The sequence below is a fragment of the Molossus molossus genome, unplaced genomic scaffold (genome assembly GCF_014108415.1).
Source record: "Molossus molossus isolate mMolMol1 unplaced genomic scaffold, mMolMol1.p scaffold_m16_p_2, whole genome shotgun sequence".
Taxonomy (NCBI): Eukaryota; Metazoa; Chordata; class Mammalia; order Chiroptera; family Molossidae; genus Molossus; species Molossus molossus.
In genome coordinates, this window is record NW_023425355.1 from 97,219,765 (window position 1) to 97,240,976 (window position 21,212).

At 49.7% G+C, this 21,212-nt stretch overlaps 1 protein-coding gene across 1 annotated transcript in view; it reads left to right on the top strand.

Annotated features, from left to right (window-relative positions):
* FGD1 (FYVE, RhoGEF and PH domain containing 1) overlaps positions 1-21,212 on the top strand; it is a 44,038-nt gene that overhangs the window by 7,978 nt on the left and 14,848 nt on the right. The window contains exons 2-8 of the mRNA XM_036271508.1: positions 11,697-11,870; positions 12,165-12,342; positions 12,469-12,907; positions 14,604-14,693; positions 15,376-15,524; positions 17,377-17,533; positions 17,638-17,776. Coding sequence (XP_036127401.1) covers positions 11,697-11,870; positions 12,165-12,342; positions 12,469-12,907; positions 14,604-14,693; positions 15,376-15,524; positions 17,377-17,533; positions 17,638-17,776 — 1,326 coding nt within the window. The remainder of the gene's footprint in view (positions 1-11,696; positions 11,871-12,164; positions 12,343-12,468; positions 12,908-14,603; positions 14,694-15,375; positions 15,525-17,376; positions 17,534-17,637; positions 17,777-21,212) is intronic.

Sequence of the window (21,212 nt, forward strand, 5' to 3'; positions counted from 1 at the left end):
CGGTGGTGAGAGTCCCCCAGATCCAGCCCTGCCACTTTCTTTCTAGCTTCATGTGACCTCAGGCCAGTCGCCTCACCTCTCTGAGCTTCGGTTTTCTGATCTAGAAAATGGGGTTATCGTCCCCATCACCTAGGGTGTCGTAAGGACTAAATGCCATCGGGAAAGCCCTCAGCCCTCATAGCGCATTGTAACCATGTTCAACAAATGGTCCCTGCCTGCCCTTTTGGTCCCTGCCCCTTTGCCTCTCTGGGACTGCATCCCTCACTGTCTCTGTCCACCTTCCGACTTGTCCCTGCGCTCTCTGTGTCCCTCTCTGGCTGTCTGATTTTTCAGGTCTCTGTAGTTTTCGTCTTCTTCCTCCTTGTCTTTGTCCCAGTCTCTCTTTTTCCTTCAGAATCTGTTTCACCAACTCTCAATTTTGACCAGGCCTCTGGTGAGAGGGGAGGGGTGGTGGGTGGATGTCGGGGCCCCTGGGGTCACACATAGCAGGGGTCACAGGGGCCATCCCCTAGTGGTTTTGTCCTCTCTGGGAGGGAAATCCTAGCCAGCGTGGCAGCCCCAGCACTGGGTAATTACTGCCCCCAGTGCTCCCAGCTGCAGCTCCACTCCCTTCCCTTCCTGTCCTCTGAAGTCCCCAGCCCCTCCCAGGGGTGGAGCAACCACCCCCATCCTTCTCTGGCCTTAGGTCCAGAGACACAGGGAGGAGGTAGTCAGGCCCTCAACAGTAATCAAGGAACTGGAAAAGGGAAGGGCTGCCTGTATTCCCATGTGGTTGTGGTGTGTGTGTGTGTATGTTTGTATGTGTGTGCGCGCGCGTGAATGCACGCATGTGCCTGACTGCCTGGCTGTCTTTGTCCCTGTGGGTCTGTTTTTGTATATCTTAATGTTCTTGTTTCTGTTTGTCCCTGTGTATGTCTGAGTGTGTGTCTATATCCATGTGTGTCTTTTTGAGTCTGTATATGTTGTTGTATGTTCCCTTATGCCTGGGTGTGTGTCACTTTGGCTCTGTCTGAGCCCCTGGGGGTTTTTAGATGTGTCTACATGTGGGTCTCTGTATGTAGATTGTGTGTGTGTGTGTGTGTGTGTCTTTCTTTCTGTGCTGTTGTCCATCTTTGTACGTCCCCTAGTATCTTTGTGGTGGGGTGGTTGATGTATGTGTGTGGGGGGGGGGGGCTATCTGTCTTTTGGCCTTTTCTGACCCTTCCTCCTGCTCTGGAACCTTCTTATTTTTTTTATTTTTTTTTTTATCCTCACCCGAGGATATTTTTCCATTTTTTGTACAGATAGAGTGGGAGGGAGAGAGAGAGAGAGAGAAACATCGACGTGAAGGGACACATCGAGTGGCTGCCACCCACACGACCAACCAGGGCCAGGGACAAACTGCAACCGAAGTACGTGCCCTTAGCGGGAACCGAACCCGGGTCTCTCCGGACCGCAGGCCGATGCTCTAACCGCTGAGCCAAACTGGCCAGGGCTCTGGAACCTTCTTGAAAACCCAGCCTCTCTGTTCACTGTACCTTCAAACACACTCTTCACCTCCCCACCTCTAGTATCCACACTTTTGCTCACTTTTCTTCCCATGCCTGTGGAACCATGCTCAGTCCGTCTATACCTGTGAAAGCACACCCATCCTGGACAGCTAAACTGAAAAACCACCTCCTTTAGAAAGTCCTCTCCCCTCCCCCTTCCAAATGTGATTTCTTTCCCAACTCAGCAAACACGGACTGAGGATATGCTCTGTGACTCTGGACATAGGTACACACTATGCCCCAACTCAACCACTTCTAGCTGTGTATCCTCAGGCATGTTATTTTGCTTCTCTGTGCCTTAGTTTCCTCACCTGTAAAATGAAACTAATAGCCCACACGTAGGCGTGTTAAGAGGGTGCCACACAGGGAAGTGTCAACACAATGCCTGGCCAAGAGTAGATGCTCAACAAACAGTTGAATCCCCCTACCTTATATCCTCCACTAAAAAGTGAGCACCGTAAATTCTAGAGAGATCTGAAAGAACTTGAAATTCCCTGCTCTCTTCTCCAGGTGTCCTGTCCGGGGCAGAGTGTGAACTGGACCAGGCAGAACAAAAGGCAGATTCTAGTTCAGGGAACCGCTGACAAGTATTGCATGAGCAGCCCTGAGCCTTCTCAGGTCCAGAGGAGATTGGGCCTTCCAGGGGCTGGAAGAGGGGACCTCTAAGGCTGCCACCCACAAGAGCCACAGCACATAAGATAGAACAGGAGGTAAATGGAAGGGGCTTTAGGACCATCTAACTGAGATACTGCAAAGTGGTGGCCCACAAGTGGAATTTGACTCACAAGTTTCATTTGGCCTATTCACTGTTTTTAAAATTGGGGGATTTCACATAAAATCTGGATTTATGATTCTCTCAAAATATTGGAAGATCTGAAAATAAATACAGGGCCCCATTACTTCAACGAAACAATTAGATGGAGGGGAGGAGCTACGGTCCCTATTTTAGGACAGGCATATGCTCTCCAGTTTATCCCAGTCCTCACCATTCCCTATTGCCTTAGACTGTCTCATTTGACAGAAAGGTCCTCACTTTACACAAGGGTCCACACTTTACAGAAGGTGTCTCACTTTGCAAAAGAGTCCATCCATTTTATAGAAGAGTCTTCTATTTTCTCCAAGGGTCTCTCATTTACAGACAGGCCATCCATTTTACACAAGGGTCTTTATAGAACTCTTCCTCACTTTACAGAAGGTCCCCCTACTTTGAGGAAGGGGCCTCCATTTTGTATAAACTTCTTCCCTTTCTAGAAGAGAGCTTCTTTTTATCAAAGAGACCTCCATTTTAAAGAAAATGTCTCCATTTTGCAGGCGGGAACACTCTGGGAAGCTCCTTACTTGCTGGGCGGGCTCCCACTTTTCCAAAAGTGCCTTCATTCTAGAAGGTGCCTCCGTTTTTCTGCAGAGCCCTTATGTTTCAGAAGACAGGTCTGCTTCAGGGAAGGAACCTTCCAGCTACCCACTGGGTTCCCCCTGCACTTCTCACACTTGACAGAGCTTTGTGTTTGAACTTTCAGAGAACATCTGCCAGGTCAAGGGAGGCCTGGGCGCAGTCTGGTCACAAAGGTGGAGTGGCACAGCTGGGCTGGACCTCGTGTTCAAAGGGCAGGTGCCTTAATCCCCGCTTTGTTCTGAAGCAAGGGACTCCTCTGCCCCCCATGGAGCTGGCTTCCCAAGAAGCACTTTCTTATTTGCTGTTGTTCTTTCTTCTCCACTCCCTCTGTTCCCTTTCCCCCACCCCACCCCCACCCCCAGGAATTCCAGCAGTCCCTGGGGCCTACCTCTCTGCCTGGAGAAGCAGAGATCTGGGCGTGCATTGGGGATCCTGAAGCCTGAGTGCTGGGGCCGGCTCCATCCCACTGTAGCATCTCACTGGTTCCTCACAGCAAGCAGCACACACACATTCTCAACATTTTTTCAAATGGGAAAATTGGGGTCCAGAGCTGTGAAGTGACTCCCCAGGTCACCAGGGAGTTAATGGCCTGGCTGAGGTCCAGTCTGAGGCCCTATTAGCTGTCTTGAGATTAAGCCAAGACTACAGCTGGGAAAAGGGAGAGGGGGTGCTTCTGTCCAGGGAGAGGGAAAGCTGGGAGCTGAAATTCCCAGAAAGAGCTGAGGGAGAAGCAAGGGCTGTTTCCCTTGGGAATGGGCGACCGGAGGAGTCCTCGTCCTCAAACTCAGGTAGAGGGCAGACCTGCTCCGCCAGTAAACCCAGAAGCATGCGCTCAGGGCACCTACCAAGCAGGGACTTGCAGCAACCAGAAACCATTTTTGGAATGATTTTGCTATTTCAATAACAATAAGGTGTCACAGGAAAATTCAAAAATCTGTTACATTTTAACACTTACTTCACAGTGGTTTATAGCTTGAATTGAATTTGAATGGAGTGGGGATGGGGCACCATTGTCTTCCCACTGCCACCTGCCTCTAGTAGGAATCCCGCCTGATCCTGGGAGCTGCTGGTGTCCAGCGGGGCTGGATTCTGTGTCATCTCTGGCTGGGTGGCTTGTGTTTCTCAGTGTGTCCATGGCTTTGTTTATTTATTGTTGTTAATCCTCACGAGAGGATATTTTTGCCATTGATTTTTAGAGAGAATAAAAGGGAGGGAGAGAGAAACATCCCTGTGAGAGACATATGTTGATTGGTTGGTTGCCTCCCGCACACACCTGAATCGGGACCTGGATCAACCCTACAACCCAGGTACGTGCCTTTGACCAGGAATCAAACCTGTGACCCTTCAGTGTGCATGCCGACACTGTAACCACTGAGCGACACCAGCCAGGGAGTGTGTCGATAGCTCTGTGTTGGGTTGTGTCCTGTGGGTTTACATGTCTGTGTGCGTAGTTTCGTGTCTTTGTGGATGTGCAGTTCTGTTGGTTTTCAAGTCTAACCCACCCACATTGCTCAATGGATGGGGGACACTCTGCCCTTTCTCTTCATTGTCTCATGGACTCCCTAAACCAGGGACCTGTGATTATTTTCTTGTTTTCTAGACAAGGAAACTGAGGCTCAGATAGTGGGAGAGGCTTGCCCAGGGTCACACAGCTAGTAAATGGGGTGTTGGGGTTTAAATGCCCTCTGTGTGACTCCTGAAACAGCTGTTCATAATGGTGCTGCAACATCTTAACCCTTGCAGTTCAGTCTGCAAGTGTGATGGTGCCACCCTTCTTTGCAATAGCCAAGGACCAAGGGTTTTTAATTATCGACTCTGGTTTTTAATAAATAAGAAAGATTCAAGGTTACCCCTGAAATAATGGCACTGTCAAGAGCATTCAGGAGCCCACTGCAGGGTGATGGGGAGAGCCCACAGCTTGCATGAGGCTAAGGTGGATAAACATCAGGGGGGCTCTGACTCCCTGGTGCCACCTTGAAGGCCTGTTTCTGCCTCATTCACCCGAAGCCCTCCTTGACTAGAGTTGCTGGAATTCATCTAAAAAAGTACTGTTAGATTTGAACTTCAGATATACAACAAATAATTTTTAGTAGAGCATAGTAAGTTTTTAGTATAAGTATGCATGAGACATGCTCACACTAAGAAATTATTCATTGTTTTTCTGAAATTCAAATTCAGCTGGGCAGCCTGTATTTTATCTGGCCACCCTGTGGCTGGCCTCTCCCTCCCTCCCCTGAGCTTCCTCAGTCCGGACAGGCTGACTCCCTTGCATTTCCTGAGCCTCACCGAGCTTCTTTCTCCTCAGTGAGAGTCTCTTGTCTTTGAGACTGGGAGCTCCCTGAGGTCAGTGTCAAGATTGCCCTCTGGCCTGCTGAGGGCGTGTCAGGGAGCAAACCCCCACCGCCACACCACAGCAGTGCTGGGGCAGTGCCCAAGGTGTTCTTCCCGTGGATGACAAGAGACACTCTAGTGGCAGTGGTGACTGTGTATGTGTGAACATTGTGCCGAGCCTGTTAACACATGGACATGTGAACAGCTCTGAGGTTCTCACTAGGTCTTCGAGGTCTGTGCACAGTTGGTGTGTCTGAGTACATTTTCACAAAGCGTTATGAGGTTTCGTGGTGTGACTGGGGGGGGGCGCTTTGTGGCCTCTGTTCCAGTGGGCACTGGGGACTCTGGTGAACCCAGTGGTGGAGGGGGCAGTGCTGGTAGAGGAGTTTGGCAGGTGTGTAGATGTGGGTATGCTTGCACGGATGAGAGAGAGAATGTTGTGGGTTATCAGCCATAAAAAATGGGCTGGAGCCCTGGCCAGTTTGGCTCAGCGGTTAGAGCGTCGGCCTGTGGTCCGGAGAGACCCGGGTTCGGTTCCCACTAAGGGCACGTACTTCGGTTGCAGTTTGTCCCCGGCCCTGGTTGGTCGTGCGGGTGGCAGCCACTCGATGTGTCCCTTCACGTCGATGTTTCTCTCTTTCTCTCTCTCCCTCCCACTCTATCTGTACAAAAAATGGAAAAATATCCTCGGGTGAGGATAAAAAAAAAAAATAAATGGGCTGGAGTCCGGCCGGTGTGGCTCAGTAGTTGAGCATTGACCCATGCACCAAGAGGTCGCCGGTTCGATTCCCGGTCAGGACACATGCCCAGTTGTGAGCCCGATCCCCAGTTTGGGGCATGCAGGAGGTGGCCATCGATGTTTCTATCTCCCTCTTACTTCCACTTTCTCTAAAATCAATAAAGGGGAAAAAAAAATTTTTTTAAATGGGCTGGAGAAAACCAATGCAGGCCCTAGGTGGGTGGGGAGAAGAGGGGCAGTGGGAAGGGCCATGGTATCTAGGGAGCGGAGGGCCTCCCCTGGGAGCTCCCATAGAGCAGAAATGGGATTTTTATATCCCCCAGCACAGTCTACCAGGCTCAGAGCAGAGCTCAGAAATATTTGCAGGATTAAATGAACCCAAGGGAAGCCAGAAAGTCCAGCAGGTCATGAGGAGCCACGGAGGCCTAGCTGAGCAGTTCCTATTTTCCCCATGGGAGTCACAAAAGAGCTGAAGATTCATGCAGCCACCTGGAGGGAGCAAGACCTGGGGCCAACAGGTCCCCTGAGGGAAAACATAGGAGACAGGGAAATGTAGGCAGCGGGACAGGGAAGAGGAGCACTGAAATAGGAAAGGGAAAGGTCTTGAACCTTTTTCCCCTCAGTGGAGCCTCTCCTGGTTGGTTCTTGAACTGGACCCCGTCGGCCCTCTCCCCGTGGGCGGGCTTGAGGGCATTGCTCTCCCTAGCCACACTGCAGCTTGCCAGTCTCCGAAGCACTGAGTACACCCCTTCTCCTTCTGGTTCCCCTCTTTTCCAGCCTCACCTTGGAAAACATGGTTAAGAAAGGAGTCCATCTGGGCCGGTGTGGCTCAGTGGTTGAGCATCGACCCAGGCACCAAGAGGTCGCTGGTTCGATTCCCGGTCAGGCACATGCCCGGGTTGTGGGCCCAATCCCCAGTGGGGGGCATGCAGGAGGCGGCCAATTGATGTTCTCTCTCATCGATGTTTCTATCTCTCTCTCCCTCTCCCTTCCTCTCTCTAAAAATCAATAAAGAAAAAATTTTTTTTAAAAAAGAGAAAGGAGTCCAGTCCAGAACCAATCTGCTGAAAATTTGCCATTGATTTGCTGTGTGACCTCGGGCAAGTCATTGCCCCTCTCTTTTTCTTTATCTCCTCATTAGAAATTGAGCTGAATTATAAATTTGGAAACAATCTACATTGTCTATCAACTGGTGAATGGATAAATAAAGTATAGTCCATCCATACAATGGAATATTATTGATTAGCGAAATAAGGAATATATTACTGCTACATGCTACAATATGAATGAACCCCAAAATAGTATATATGCTAAGTTAAAGAAGCCACATACTGCCCTGGCCGGTTTGGCTCGGCCCACGGACCGGAGAGTCCCGGCTTTGGTTCCCGCTAAGGGCACATACCTCGGTTGCGGTTTGCCCCCAGCCCCGGTTGGGCTCCTGTGGGTGGCGACCACTCGATGTGTCTCTCTCACATCAATACATCAATGTTTCTCTCTCTTCCCCCCCTCTCTCCCTACTGTTCTGTCTGAAGATAAATGCAAAAAAATGTCCTCGGATGAGGATAAAAAAAATTTTTTTTAAAAAGAAGCCACATACTGTATGATGTATTTATATGAAATGTCCACAAAAAACATAGCTAAAAGGTACAGGAAGTAGATTAGAAGTTGCCTGGGGCTGGGCATGGGAACAGAGAGTGAGTACAAATGGGCACAAGGGCTATTTTGGAGGTGAAAGAAATACTCCAAAACTGTGGTGATAGCAGCACAATTCTGTAAATTCACTAAAAGTCGCTGAATTGTACACTTAAAAGGGCTGGATTTTATAATATGTTAATTACACCTCAATAAAGCTGTCCCCAAAAAGGGGAAAGAACCTGGACTGGAAATCCTTGCCCCTCTTACCTTGGGATCCAAGGTGTCCCAGAATATCTGAATTCATTCAGCTTCCCACTCTGCAGGACTGCCTGCACGGAGGCAGAGGAAAAGGAGAGGGGGGCCCATCTGGGGCTCCCAGGTAAGGTGGGTGAGGAGGGAACAGGCTGGGCCACAGCAGGGCCATGGGTGGAGATGTGGTCACCCATTCCCCAGGACAAGCAATGGAACAAAAGGAGAGAAGCCGCAGCCAGGGGCCACTGCTCTGTACGGACTGGGTGGGGAGGGCTTGCCTGGGGAGGCCTGCCTGCTTTGAGGTGGAGGCAGGGCCGCTTGGCTTCTCCAGGTCAGAGGAGGCAGACAAGGGACACCTTGGACTCCAGCACCTATGTGTGAATCTCCGAGCACAGTCTCTGCATGGTGGAGTGCCTGGCTTTACTCTCTGGATTTCTGGATCTCTGGCTGTGTCAGCTACTTTCTGTGTCTCTCACTTTCTCTGGCCATGTGTCTCTCGAACTGTGTCTCTGCGTGTGCCACCCTCCAGGTGATTCATCCTCCTTAACCCCACACCCAAGGGGAGGGCAGGGCAGGACCAGGCCAGGATATGCTGAGCCCGGCAGGGTGAGCAGCCCAGCTGAACTGAGAGGAGCACCTCCTCCCTCCCAGCCAGGGCTCTGCCTGCTCAGGTGAGAAAGGAAGTGAGGAAACAGCACCCAAACAAGGTACCGGGTAAGAGAGGGGTTTTCATTCTGGGGCCTGGGTCTCCATGCTCCCTCAGGACTGGGAGGGAACTATGGCCCAAGTTCCCTGGGGCCTATCTGGCTGGACTGTGGCCAGGGTAGTGTCTGGGACTCGGAGAAGCCGTTGGAAACCTGGGGGTTGGGCTACTCCTACCCTCCAGGACTGGGAGACCTAAAATTCCATGCGACTCTTTGTTGCCAGTGTGACCCTGTGTAGGATGTCTCTGTGTATGTTTAGCTGTGTTTTTGTAACAAAGGCCACATGACTGATTAGACCAGGAGGCAAGTGTCGTCTGTGGTGTGTGTGTGTGTGTGTGTGTCTGAGCGTGTCTGAGCCCCTAAGAGCAAGGGACATCATGGAAATTCTTGTTTCATGTGTATGACCTAGTAAATTACTCCAGGTGTCTGTGATTGTCTTTGTGTTTCTGGTACATGGTAGTATGTGACTTTGTGTGGAGGTTGTATCTGACACCAGATAATGACCCTGTGTGGCTATAGTCTTTAAGACCGTGTGAACCATTTGCAGGTATGTGAACATGCTACACTGTATTATGGTATGATAGTCTGGCCCTGCAATTGTGGAACACAGTGTACATGACATTGCATATCTTTGTGACTCAGTGGAACCATGTTTAAAGAGTACAGAAGTAGGTATATGATGATAAATGGTTGGGTGATTGTTATGTGAGGCTGTTTGTGAAATGGTAGGCTTGCATTGTATGACTGTGTCTTCGTAACTGCACATGACCATGTTTGTCAGTATTTGTAATGTTATGAGGCTCTGTGATTATATGTGAGGTGGTGACCGTGGGTCTTTGTGACTATACAGTAAACCCTCGATTTTGCAGACCTCCATTTAACAGACTTTGGATTTAACAGACAAAATTTTTAGCCCAGCCCTGGCCAGTTTGGCTCAGCAGTTGGAGCGTAGGCCTGTGGACCAGAGAGGTTCGGTTCCCGCTAGGGGCACGTACAAAAAAAAAAAATTCAGTCCATGTGTCATATGTGAAAATCAACTCCCTATTCATTATAAAATGCTTTTAGCCGAGATTTGCTTGTAATTAAATAAACAGGTTATATTTTATTATTAATTCACTGTTATTTTTAACAAATTTTAGTGAATAGGCCATACGTTGGAAAAAAACATTGTAGTAATTTCATCAATGTAATACACATGACATATCCGCGAATGTAGTCTGCATATTGAAATGCAGGAGTCACTACTTGTAAAGAATATTTGGCGAATGATTAGCATGTGGTCACACTGCATCACATGTGGTACTTGGTTCTGTTGTCCTATGGGGTGACTTTCTGTAGCAGTTTTAGTGTGTGCTGGCCCATGTTCCCATGTACACTAAGCCACGCCCCAGCGTGTGCATTAGTTTACTCGCAGTGACTGGTGAATGCACGCATTTACTAGACCTATTCAGTATACATTTAAAAATACTGTAACACATGTAGAAAACTTTTCTGTGGACTTAAACTTTTCATACATACTTAATTGTAATTACACAAATGTGTCTACATAAGTCAAAACAGGTAAACTAACTAGTTTGTCAATTTTTTTAACATACGCTTTCGGAAAACCTACTTTATTATATAACAGCCTTTTGGCTTTAATGAACACTTCGCCCGCACTCGTTCATTATATGAAGGTTTTTACTGTATATGACCAGGTTGTCGGGACCACGATGGCATGTGATTGGGTGTTTGAATTTTTTTTCTTTATTGATTTTAGAGAGAGAGGAAGGGAGAGGGAGAGAGAGATAGAAACATTGATGAGAGAGAACATCAACTGGCTGCCTTCTGCATGCCTCCCACTGGGGATCAGGCCCACAACCTGGGCATGTGCCCTGACCAGGAATCGAACCAGCGACCTCTTGGTGCATGGGTCAACAATCAACTGCTGAGCCACACTAGGTGGGCAGGTGTTTGAATTTATGTGGCTCTGTAGTTGTGTGAAACAGTAAATAGCACCACGTGTCCCTGTGACTGAGTGGGCCCATTTGTGACTGGTCATGTATGAGACTGTGTCACAGGGTAACATACCCTCTGTGGCTGTGAGATGCCATGTGGCTGTGACACAACAAATCCGACATCATGTACAGGCGGGAGCTCTTGACTGCCACTCGCTCTCTCGTCCTCAAACCTGTTTGCCTGTACCCTTCTGCCCACAGGATGGTCACCTGGCTCCTCAGCCTGCCATCCAGGCCTTGCCCTCTTTGCTCTGGCCTCCACTGACTTCTTGATCATCTGCGACTCCCACAGCTCTCTGCCCAGCCAAGCCCACCTGAGCCTTATATTCCTTCCCTGAGGGCATGTCATCGCTGGTGGGGGGGATGTCCCTTACTGCCAGCCAGACCAGATCTTCTCTCCCAAGTGTGATCATCATCTCCCCCAGGGCCAAAACAGAGGTGGGTTTAGGGAGCCCACAGTAAGGCAAGAAGGACAGTACAAAAAGGCCTCCCATTTTCTGAATGTGTTGTTGTCTTAAAGCTGTTCATGTGACCTGAACTCTGGGTGCTGTGTGTGTGTGTGTGTGTGTGTGTGTGTGTGTGTGTAGAGGAAATAGTGCTAATTAGTGAGAAGCTGGGATTTTGAGAAGCAAAACGTTTGCTCATGAAATACAATTTTATCATTTTTCAGACACTCAGCTACATAAAACTGTAGACAAGGAAGCCCGTGTATTTTCAGGACCTTAAGAAAAAGGGTAAAGAATAGTTTAGGCTCAGTGTACCCACTTTGGCTGTATAAACCAGGCCTGAAAACACAAGCGAACTATAGGTTCTCACTCCCACCCCCAACCTGGTTAAACTCCTCAGTAAATAATACCTACTAACATATGAGGAATCAATGTATTGATCACAAAGAACTCTTATCATGTTGCCAAAGGTCTTGTCTATTGATGAAAACTGCCAGCCACAGCCCTGGGCCTGGCTGGGGGCTGCAACAGAGGCTTCCTAGAAAGGCAGTGTGGCCAGGAAAGGGGCTCAGGGAACCCGACACCCCAGATACCTGCTAAGATGTGCTACTCCCCACTCCCCTCTATAGTGACATCAGGTGTTTCACACCCAGTTTCTTCTTTTCTTCAGGGCTGCACCAGGGAAACCGGATCCTGGTTAAAAGTTTGTCCCTTGACCCTGGCCAGAGCATTGAGCCTCACCCAGAAGGTCCCCAGCGGCTTCGCTCAGACCCCGGCCCTCCCACTGAAACCCCCAGCCAGCGCCCTTCGCCACTGAAGCGGGCACCGGGCCCAAAGCCACAGGGTAAGTTGTTCCAGAGAGTGGCAGAGAAATGGCCCAGGAGAGGGGACAGAGGAAGGGAAAGGTTGGCCAGTGGCAGAGAAGAGGCATGTTAGAAGAACAGGAAGCACCATGGTCTAGGGGTAGAAGGCTGTGGCTTGTGGCTAATGTGTACACACTGGGATCTCACCTCAAGCCCGCTCCGTGCCTACCTTGAGCAAAGGAGCAGACTGGGGGTTTGTGGAGGGGTTTGTGGCCTGGCCATGACAGCCCCACCCAAACCCAGCTCTCTTCTCTTTCCCCTGTCCATCTCTCCAGTCCCCCCGAAGCCCAGCTACCTACAGATGCCCCGGATGCCCCCTCCACCTGAGCCTATCCCCCCTCCACCATCACGCCCACTGCCTGCAGACCCCCGAGTGGCCAAGGGCCTGGCTCCAAGAGCAGAGGCCAGCCCCAGTTCTGCAGCAGTGTCCTCACTGATTGAGAAATTTGAAAGGTGAGTCTGCTTCCTGGGGGACCCTGTGGGGGTGAGTGTGGGCCCGGGGTAGGAAGGACCGTTGTAACACAGGCCTCTCGGTCAAGCTCACATCCTGCCTCCATGTGTGTCCACCACCTGCCTCAGAGAGCCTGTGATTGTCGCCTCGGATAGGCCAGCCCCTGGCCCCAGCCCAGGTCCCACAGAGCCAGCCATGTTGCCACAGCCACCCCTGCAGCCACCAGTGCCCCAGCTCCCCGAGGGCGAAGCTTCCCGCTGCCTGTTCCTGCTGGCTCCGGGTCCCCGGGACGGCGAAAAGGTGCCCAACCGGGACAGCGGCATTGACAGCATCAGCTCACCATCCAACAGCGAGGAGACCTGCTTCGTCAGTGACGATGGGCCCCCCAGCCACAGCCTCTGCCCTGGGCCCCCTGCTCTGGCCAGTGTACCTGTGGTTTTGGCTGACCCCCACCGACCCAGCTCACAGGAGGTTGATAGTGACCTGGAGGAGGAGGACGAGGAGGAGGAGGATGAGAAGGACAGAGAAATCCCAGTGCCCCTGATGGAAAGACAGGAGTCTGTGGAGGTACTGACCCATGCTTGCTTAGTGGCAGGACCATGTGGAGAAACCAGGAGCCTGGCTGATCTGCTTGGTTCCCTGATACTAAATATGAGTAGCATACCTCTGCCCCCATCACTGTGACTACCAAAAATGACTGCACAGTTCCAAATGCCCACTTTGAAAATTGTTTGACCTTCATCAGAGAACCACTAGCTAAGCCTCAGTTTTCCATCTTGAAGATGGACATCCTGGTTGGGGACCTTTACAGTCCTGTTCTAGCTGGAAAATCCCATGAATTAACAGCTATGTGATGGGAAAGTCTCTGCTCCACCACCACAACAAGCCTCAGTTTCTTTTTTAAAAAATTGTTTTCTTTATTGATTTTTAGAGAGAGAGGAAGGGAGAGGGAGATAGAGATAGACACATTGATGAGAGAGAACATTGGTTGGCTGCCTCCTTCATGCCCCCAACTGGGGACTGGGCCCACAACCTGGGCATGTGCCCTGACCAGGAATCCAACCGGCGACCTCTTGGTGCATGGGTCGATGCTCAACCACTGAGCCACACAGGCTGGGCAAGCCTCAGTTTCTTTTTTTTTTTTTTTTTATTAATCCTCACCCGAGGACATTTTTCCATATTTTGTTCAGATAGAGTGGGAGGGGGAGAGAGAGAGAGAAACATCGACGCGAAAGGGACACATCGAGTGGTTGCCACCCACACGACCCAATCAGGACAGGGGACAAACTGCAACCGAGGTACGTGCCCCTAGCGGGAACTGAACCCGGGTCTCTCTGGACCGCAGGCCCCTGCTCTAACTGCTGAGCCAAACCGGCCAGGGCACCTCAGTTTCTTTATTTGTGAATGGAAAGCCTCTCATATCCAAAGAGATTTGACAGCTGGCCTCCAGAGGGGCACAAGAGCCTGAGTCCCCCAAGGACCTGAGGCTCTGGGGATGAAGGCTCTCGGCCACAGGATCCTCTGTCTGGGCCCCGGCAGCCTAACACTGCTTCCAAAGGCATCCTTAGGTTGCAGCCAGAATGCCTGCTCCACCAGAACCCAGCTTAAATGTGGGAGCTGAGGCCAGGGACTCATTGAATATATGTCCAATGCATACAAAACCAGGCCAACTGGCAATGAGTTTTACATGTTTTTAGACTTTTGTGTTTGCCTCCCACCCCAGGTACTCAGTAAGCCTTTGCTGGCAGTGAACTGAGTGGGTGAATAAATAACTAACATTTATAGACTACTTAATCTGTAATCTGCTATGTTTCATTTATATTAAATCATTTAATTGTCTCAATTACAAATGGATGTAGGCCCTATTATTATCTGTATATGTAGATAACAAGACTTAAATACAGAGCAGTTACGCAATTTATGCAAGCTAATGAATGGCAGAGCTAAGGTTTGAACCCAGAAAGTCTGACTTCCCGACCCACAGTGCTAACCACTGCACTATGCTGAATGAATAGAGAGAGCACATCGCTGGGTGAGTGCATGGCCTAGTGAAGGAGTTTATGGCATATAAATTGAGGGCTGGCTTCTATGATACACTGGAGAATCAGGGATGAAACTAGAGGGCTTATAGGAATGGGAGGTAAGGTTATCTCTGAGTGGCATTAGACTTAGTCGCATTTAAGCTATTCTGAGAATTCTGGGAACTTGGGTGAGGGTTAGGGTACAAGATGATGGGTCAGAGTTTACCTCTTCTCCTTTCCAGTTGACCGTGCAACAGAAGGTGTTCCACATTGCCAATGAGCTCCTGCAGACTGAGAAGGCCTACGTTTCCAGGCTCCATCTCCTGGACCAGGTGAATAGCCCCTCAGGGGTCCTGGGGCCCTAGCATTTGGTAGGTGAATGCCAAGGAGGAAGTCATAGGACCTGAGCCCAACCCTACCATTGGGGCCAGAATCTAGAGGTGGTAAGAGTCCTCTCTGACCTTGACCCCTACCCTGTCCCTAAGTCAGCTTTGATTATGACCTCAAGCTTGATCTTTATACCAACCCTCACTCCTAATCCTGAGCGGGGTACACCAGCCCTGACTGCAACTCTGACCCAGATCCTGAATTTACCCCTAGCTGTAAACTGGACCTTGAACCTTATTCTAACCCTGACCCTAAATCTACTAGAATCTCTAAGGGTAGGGATTTTTGTCTGCTTTATTCACTGCCTGGTACACAGTAGGCACTCAAAAAGACTTGCTAAGTGAACGGATTTAATTCCAACCTTCTCTCTGACCCTGACTCTAATTCTGACCTTGACCCTGATCCTGAATTCTCATTGTTCTAGTGCCTACCTCCAGGTCCTAACCTTGACAACCTGAAATCCAACCCCCCATATAAACCTAATTAACTCCATTCCCTCTCTCCTTAGTCTCAAGACCATGCTGATCCCAAAGTGCTTCCCACAAACACTGCCCTCACCTGCAAGCTGCCCCTTCCCTAGATAAGGTCAGGCCCAGCTGGGCTGAGCACGCCTGCCCTGCCCCACAGGTGTTCTGTGCCCGGCTGCTGGAAGAAGCTCGGAACCGCAGTTCCTTCCCGGCCGATGTTGTCCACGGCATCTTCTCTAACATCTGCTCCATCTATTGCTTCCACCAGCAATTCCTGCTGCCTGAGCTAGAGAAGCGCATGGAAGAATGGTGAGGGGGCCCCAATCCAGGCTGCCCACCTTCCTACCCACTTTCCTGTTGAGTCCAGGCCAGATTTGTGCACAAGTTCATGCCTGCCTGCCCTCTCCTCTTACCACCTGTCACAAAAAGAATCAGGCCCAAGCTCTGCCTTCTAGACCCTCCCAGACTGATAGGAAATACAGTTCAGGACTCAGAAAATTATAACAGAATAGCAAAGCCCTTAAGAGTAGGAGGTTAAGAGCCAAATTGGCTGGGCTCAAATTCTAGCTGTGCCATTTGTAGCTTTGTGATGTTACGTTGCTTAAATTACTGTGTTTCAGTTTCCTGTCTATGCAGTAAGGAGAGTAATAATAGCCTACCTCATAGGCTTGCTTTAAGGATTAAATTAGTCAATACATGTAGAGAGCTTAGAACAGTACTGGTATATAATAAGTGCTCAATGAATGTGAGCTGTTTTTTCTGTTTGTTTGTTTAATTTTTTTTTTCCTTTATTGATTTTAGAGAGAAAGGAAGGGAGAGGAAGAGAGAGATAGAAACATCAATGAGAGAGAGCATTGATCTGCCACTCCTGCATGCCCCCAACTGGGGATGGGGCCCACAACCTGGGCATGTGCCCTGACCAGGAAGTGAACCAGCGACCTCTTGGTGCATGGGTCGACGCTCAACCACTAAGCCACACCGGCTGGACCTGTTTTTTGTTTTGTTTTAATTTATTTTCCTTTATTGATATTACGGAGAGAAAAAAAGGGAGAGGGAGAGATAAAAACATGATGATAGAGAGAGACATCGATTGGCCGCCCGGTGCATGCCCCCCACCGGGGATCAGGCCCACAACCTGGGCATGTGTCCTGACTGGGAATCAAACCAGCAACCTCTCAGTGCATGGGTCGACGCTCAACCACTGAGCCTGTTGTTTTTGCTTTTTTTTACCAGTGTTATGACAGAGCTGAGACTGGGAGGCTGTGGGAATCCAGACAAATGGACCAAACCAAGCCTGAGGGGTTAGAGAAGGATCCAGGGAGGAGGTGATGCCTGAGGTAGAAGGGCAGGGATGATAGGAAGTCTCCCAACCTCCAGGATCTCCTCTTCCAATCCTTATTTTATTTTGGTATGTGCCCCTAGCAGAAACCGAACCCAGGACTCTCTGGTCCACAGGCAGATGCTCCAACCGCTGAGCCAAACCGGCCAGGGCCAGTCCATCTTTTAGAGCCTACACCACCTGCTATAATGGTCTTCTGAACAATAATCAGACCATGTCACTTCCTGCTTAAAATCATCTCTCCACTCCCCACACCCACAGGATAAAGTATTTCCCCCTCACCAGACAGTGACCAGAGAGGGCTGGCATGAAGCCATTTCCTGCATTTCCCCAACTTATTGTGACTCTTGAAGGCTGGACCAGGCATGGCCCTGTGTGTCCCCTAGCTGATTGAGACTCCTGAGGAGTGTGACCAGGCCTGGTCACTTTGCCTCCCATACCATACTCTCTTGGGGGTCCACTAAGTATGACTCATATGTGTCCCCAGAATCACCCAGCACAAACCTGGGTGCAGAATCAATAATCAGTGTATGAAGTGGCCCTTACAGTTAGGGCAGGGCAAGTATTCCAGGACATGTCATTCCTGGTGCTCGAGCAGGGCAGAGTTGGAGCAGGTGGCAGCCCAGGCCGTAGTCTCAGATCAAGCTGAGCCTCTTGGCCTAATTGGCCTATAATATAAGCAGAATTTCCAAAGGAGAAGACTGGCTGCGAAGTAGATTTCCAGGACTAAGAGACCCCATAGGTCTCTATCTGGGGCTGAAATGGGGAGGGGTTAGGGGACAAGGATCAACAGGACCGTGTCAACCCCTGCGTCTGCCCCAGGGACCGCTACCCACGCATCGGGGACATCCTGCAGAAGCTGGCACCCTTCCTCAAGATGTATGGCGAGTATGTGAAAAACTTTGACCGGGCCGTGGAGCTGGTTAACACCTGGACAGAGCGCTCCACCCAGTTTAAAGTGATCATTCATGAGGTACAGGTGAGTAGCAAAGATGGATGGGGCAGACTGAGGAGGAGAGGTCTGCAGGGAGCCAGTGGGGGTCTGTGGCCCTACCTGAGCCCCTCTGCCTCTGCCTGTCACAGAAGGAGGAAGCCTGTGGCAACCTGACACTGCAGCACCACATGCTGGAGCCCGTACAGCGCATTCCCCGCTATGAGCTGCTTCTCAAGGACTATCTGCTAAAGCTGCCCCATGGCTCCCCGGACAGCAAGGACGCCCAAAGTGAGTGTGCACACCTGGGCCTAGCCCCCTGCCAAGACTTATTCACAGGGTCAGCCTCCATTTGCCACAGATTTGAAATCCCAGAATAGGGTCTCCAAACTGAAAGGCCCACATTGGGGCTCTGGGGTGAGACCCCAGGATGAACCTCCAGGTTGAGAACTCTGCCTGAGGACCCAGACAGAACATTCAGGAGTTCCCCAGTCTAAAGTTCCCAACTGGAATGCCAGAGTGTGAGGGGCATGCCCAGAATGATCCCCTAAAGGGAGCCACCTATTTCCTAGGCCAAGACCCCAAGGCTGACCCATAGACTTGTCCTCAAATGAAGTTGTCCCAAGTCCAAAGGGTCTGAGCCACCAGGCTGAGAGCCCAGACTGACCCCTTGGTCAGTCTCTATAGCTGAGCTCCCAGAAAGAGATCTGTTTCATCGAGCCCCTGATTTTCTGTCCTCCACATTGAGAGCTCCACTCCATATCTGCCAGCCCCTACCCGGAATGAACCTCCCAAAGGAACCTCCAACTCTGAGCAGAGCCCCACAAAATAAGCTCTCCAGAACTGAGCACCCCAGACTGGACTCGGTATTTTCTGCCCCCAAATTTATTTTTCTAGGCTGAGATGCCACTTCCCCACGCTAAACCACTAGAAAAGTGTTTAATTCTGATTTCTCCAGTATGCGACCCACTCCCCTAGGGTCACACTCCAAAAAGTGCTCCCCAGAGTCTCCCTAGCTTTCTCTTCCCCCAACTGTTATTTCCATTCATTCTTTCATTAACATAACAGCTCTTTACTGAGCACCTCTGTGTTCTGTGCATTGTCTTAGGCACAGGGGACATGAAGATGAACAAGACAGACAAGGTCCTTGACCTCAGGGAGCATATATTCTAGTTGGAGAGATAGACAATAAACAAAAGTACAGCAGGTCCTCAGATGATATAGTTTCCTTCAATGATGTTTCATTAGAACATTGATGAGATGCCACAGGAACTTAACTCTTCCCTATATCAGTTAGCCTATGGGAAAACTGGTTTCTTTATACATCATTTCTGCACAGTTCCAAGAACCAATGACCTTGAGGACTTAATGTAATAAATACACAAGGAAATATTATTTAGGTGCTATGTGTAATTCAGAGAATAAGGGTGATGTAACTGACCGGGGGACCAACTCTAGATTGGGTGGTGTCTCTGAATAGAAGATATTTGAATCAAACCTCGCCCTGGCCGGTTTGGCTCAGCGGTTAGAGCGTCAGCCTGCGGTCCGGAGAGACCCGGGTTCGGTTCCCGCTAAGGGCACGTACCTCGGTTGCAGTTTGTCCCTGGCCCTGGTTGGTCGTGCGGGTGGCAGCCACTCGATGTGTCCCTTTCACATCGATGTTTCTCTCTCTCTCTCTCTCTCTCTCTCTCTCCCTCCTGCTCTATCTGAACAAAGAATGGGAAAGTGTCCTCAGGTGAGGATAAAAAAAAAAAAAAAAAAAAAAAACCTGAGTAACAAGAAGAGAGCCACGTGTCAGTTGGGGAAGAACACTGATTAGGGGGGAGCATGTTCCCGGCAGAGGCAGCAGCAGGTTGCAGAGTTCCTGAGGGGCAGGTTAGGGGAAAGGGTGGCAGCTTGCTTATCTCTGGACCAACAAGAAGACTAGTGTGACCTGAGCATGACAAGTGAGTGTAGAATGGTAGAAGTAGGATTGGAGAGAGGAGCAAGATTTTGAAATCAGAGATAAGCAGATGGTTTTTATTCTGAGTGCAGAGGGTAGTCATGGGAAGGTATAGATTGAGAGCAACGGAGGGAACTGAGACACCAGTTAGAAGCCTTTTTGCAATAATTTAGTGAGAAAAGTTGGCTTAGATGAGGATGGTAGTAGTCAACGTAGTGAGAAATGGTTGGATTCAGGTATATTATACAGCTGACCCTTTAACGACATGGGGTTGGGGACACCGACCCTCATGCCGTCAGAAATGCACATATAGCTTTTCACTCTCCAAAAACTTAACTACAAATAACTGACTGCTGACCAGAACCCTTACTGATAATATAAATAGTCAATTAACACAAGTTATATGTATTACATTACAGTATTTTTACAATAAGCTAGAGAGAAAAATGCCATCAAGAAAAACATAAGAGCCCTGGCCGGTTTGCTCAGCGGTTAGAGCATCGGCCTGCGGTCCAGAGAGACCCGGGTTCGGTTCCCGCTAAGGGTACGTACCTCGGTTTCAGTTTGTCCCCGGCCCTGGTTGGGTCGTGTGGGTGGCGGCCACTCGATGTGACCCTTTCATGTCGATGTTTCTCTTTCTCTCTTCCTCTCTCTCCCTCCCGCTCTGTCTGAATAAAAAATGGAGAAGTGTCCTCAGGTGAGGATAAAAAAAAAAAAAAACATAAGAAAAAGAAAACACATTTATAGAATATATTGACTAAGCTCCATGCATAAGCGGACCCAAGCAGTTCAAACTGTGTTGCTCCAGGTCAGCTGCGCTGGGAAGCAGCGCTGAAGGAACTGGGGGAAATGGGTGCGGGGCTCGGGAGGAAGAGTCAAGAATGATTTGCAAATTTTTTGGCTGCTGGTAATGGTTCCTGAGATGCGCTTTGGAGTTTGATTTTGGACTTGTTCAAAGTGAGCTGCCAATTAGACTCATGCCAAAGATGAGTCTAGAACCCCAGGGGGAGAGATCTAGATGTCACTGGCACACAGACAGTATGCAAAACCATGAGGCTAGACACCGTCACCAAGGGAGTGAGTGTAAATGGAGAAGAAAAGGGGCCAAGGCCCTGGCCCGTTTGGCTCAGCAGTTAGAGCATCAGCCTGTGGACCGAGGGGTCATGGGTTCAATTACTGGTCGGGAGCATGCACCTGGGTTCGAGGTTGGATCCTGGCATGGTCAGGGTTACGTGGGAAGCAATGAATCGATGTATCTCTCTCACATCGATGTTTCTCTCTCTCTCTCTCTCCCTCCCTCCCTCCCTTCCCTTCTATCTAGAAATCAATAGAAAAATATCCTTGGGTGAGGACTAACAGAAAAAAAAAAAAGAAAGGAAATAAAAAAAGAAAAGGGGGCCAAGGACAAAGCTAAGGGAGGCGGAATCAGCAAAGGAGACTCTGAAAGGAGCAGCCCTAAGGGCAGGAGGAAAACCAGGGAAGGGCGGAGTCCCGGAAGCCACAAGAGTCAGGAACAGACAGTTATGTCCACTTTCCAAACTGAGCCCCCTCCACCCCACCAGCTGGGGGACTTTTCTATCAAGTCTAGACTTCTAGAAAAAACTAAAACCCTAGAAAGTTTAATAGCTGAGCTCTGTAGACTAAGTACTATATTTCTCTCCCCAAATGAGAGCCCCCACTGAGGTGCCAGGATGAGCTACATAACCTGAACCTCTAGAAAGAGCCTTCCACACTGATTCCCATGGACCGACTTCTCTAACTTGAACCCTCAGGCTGAACCTAGTC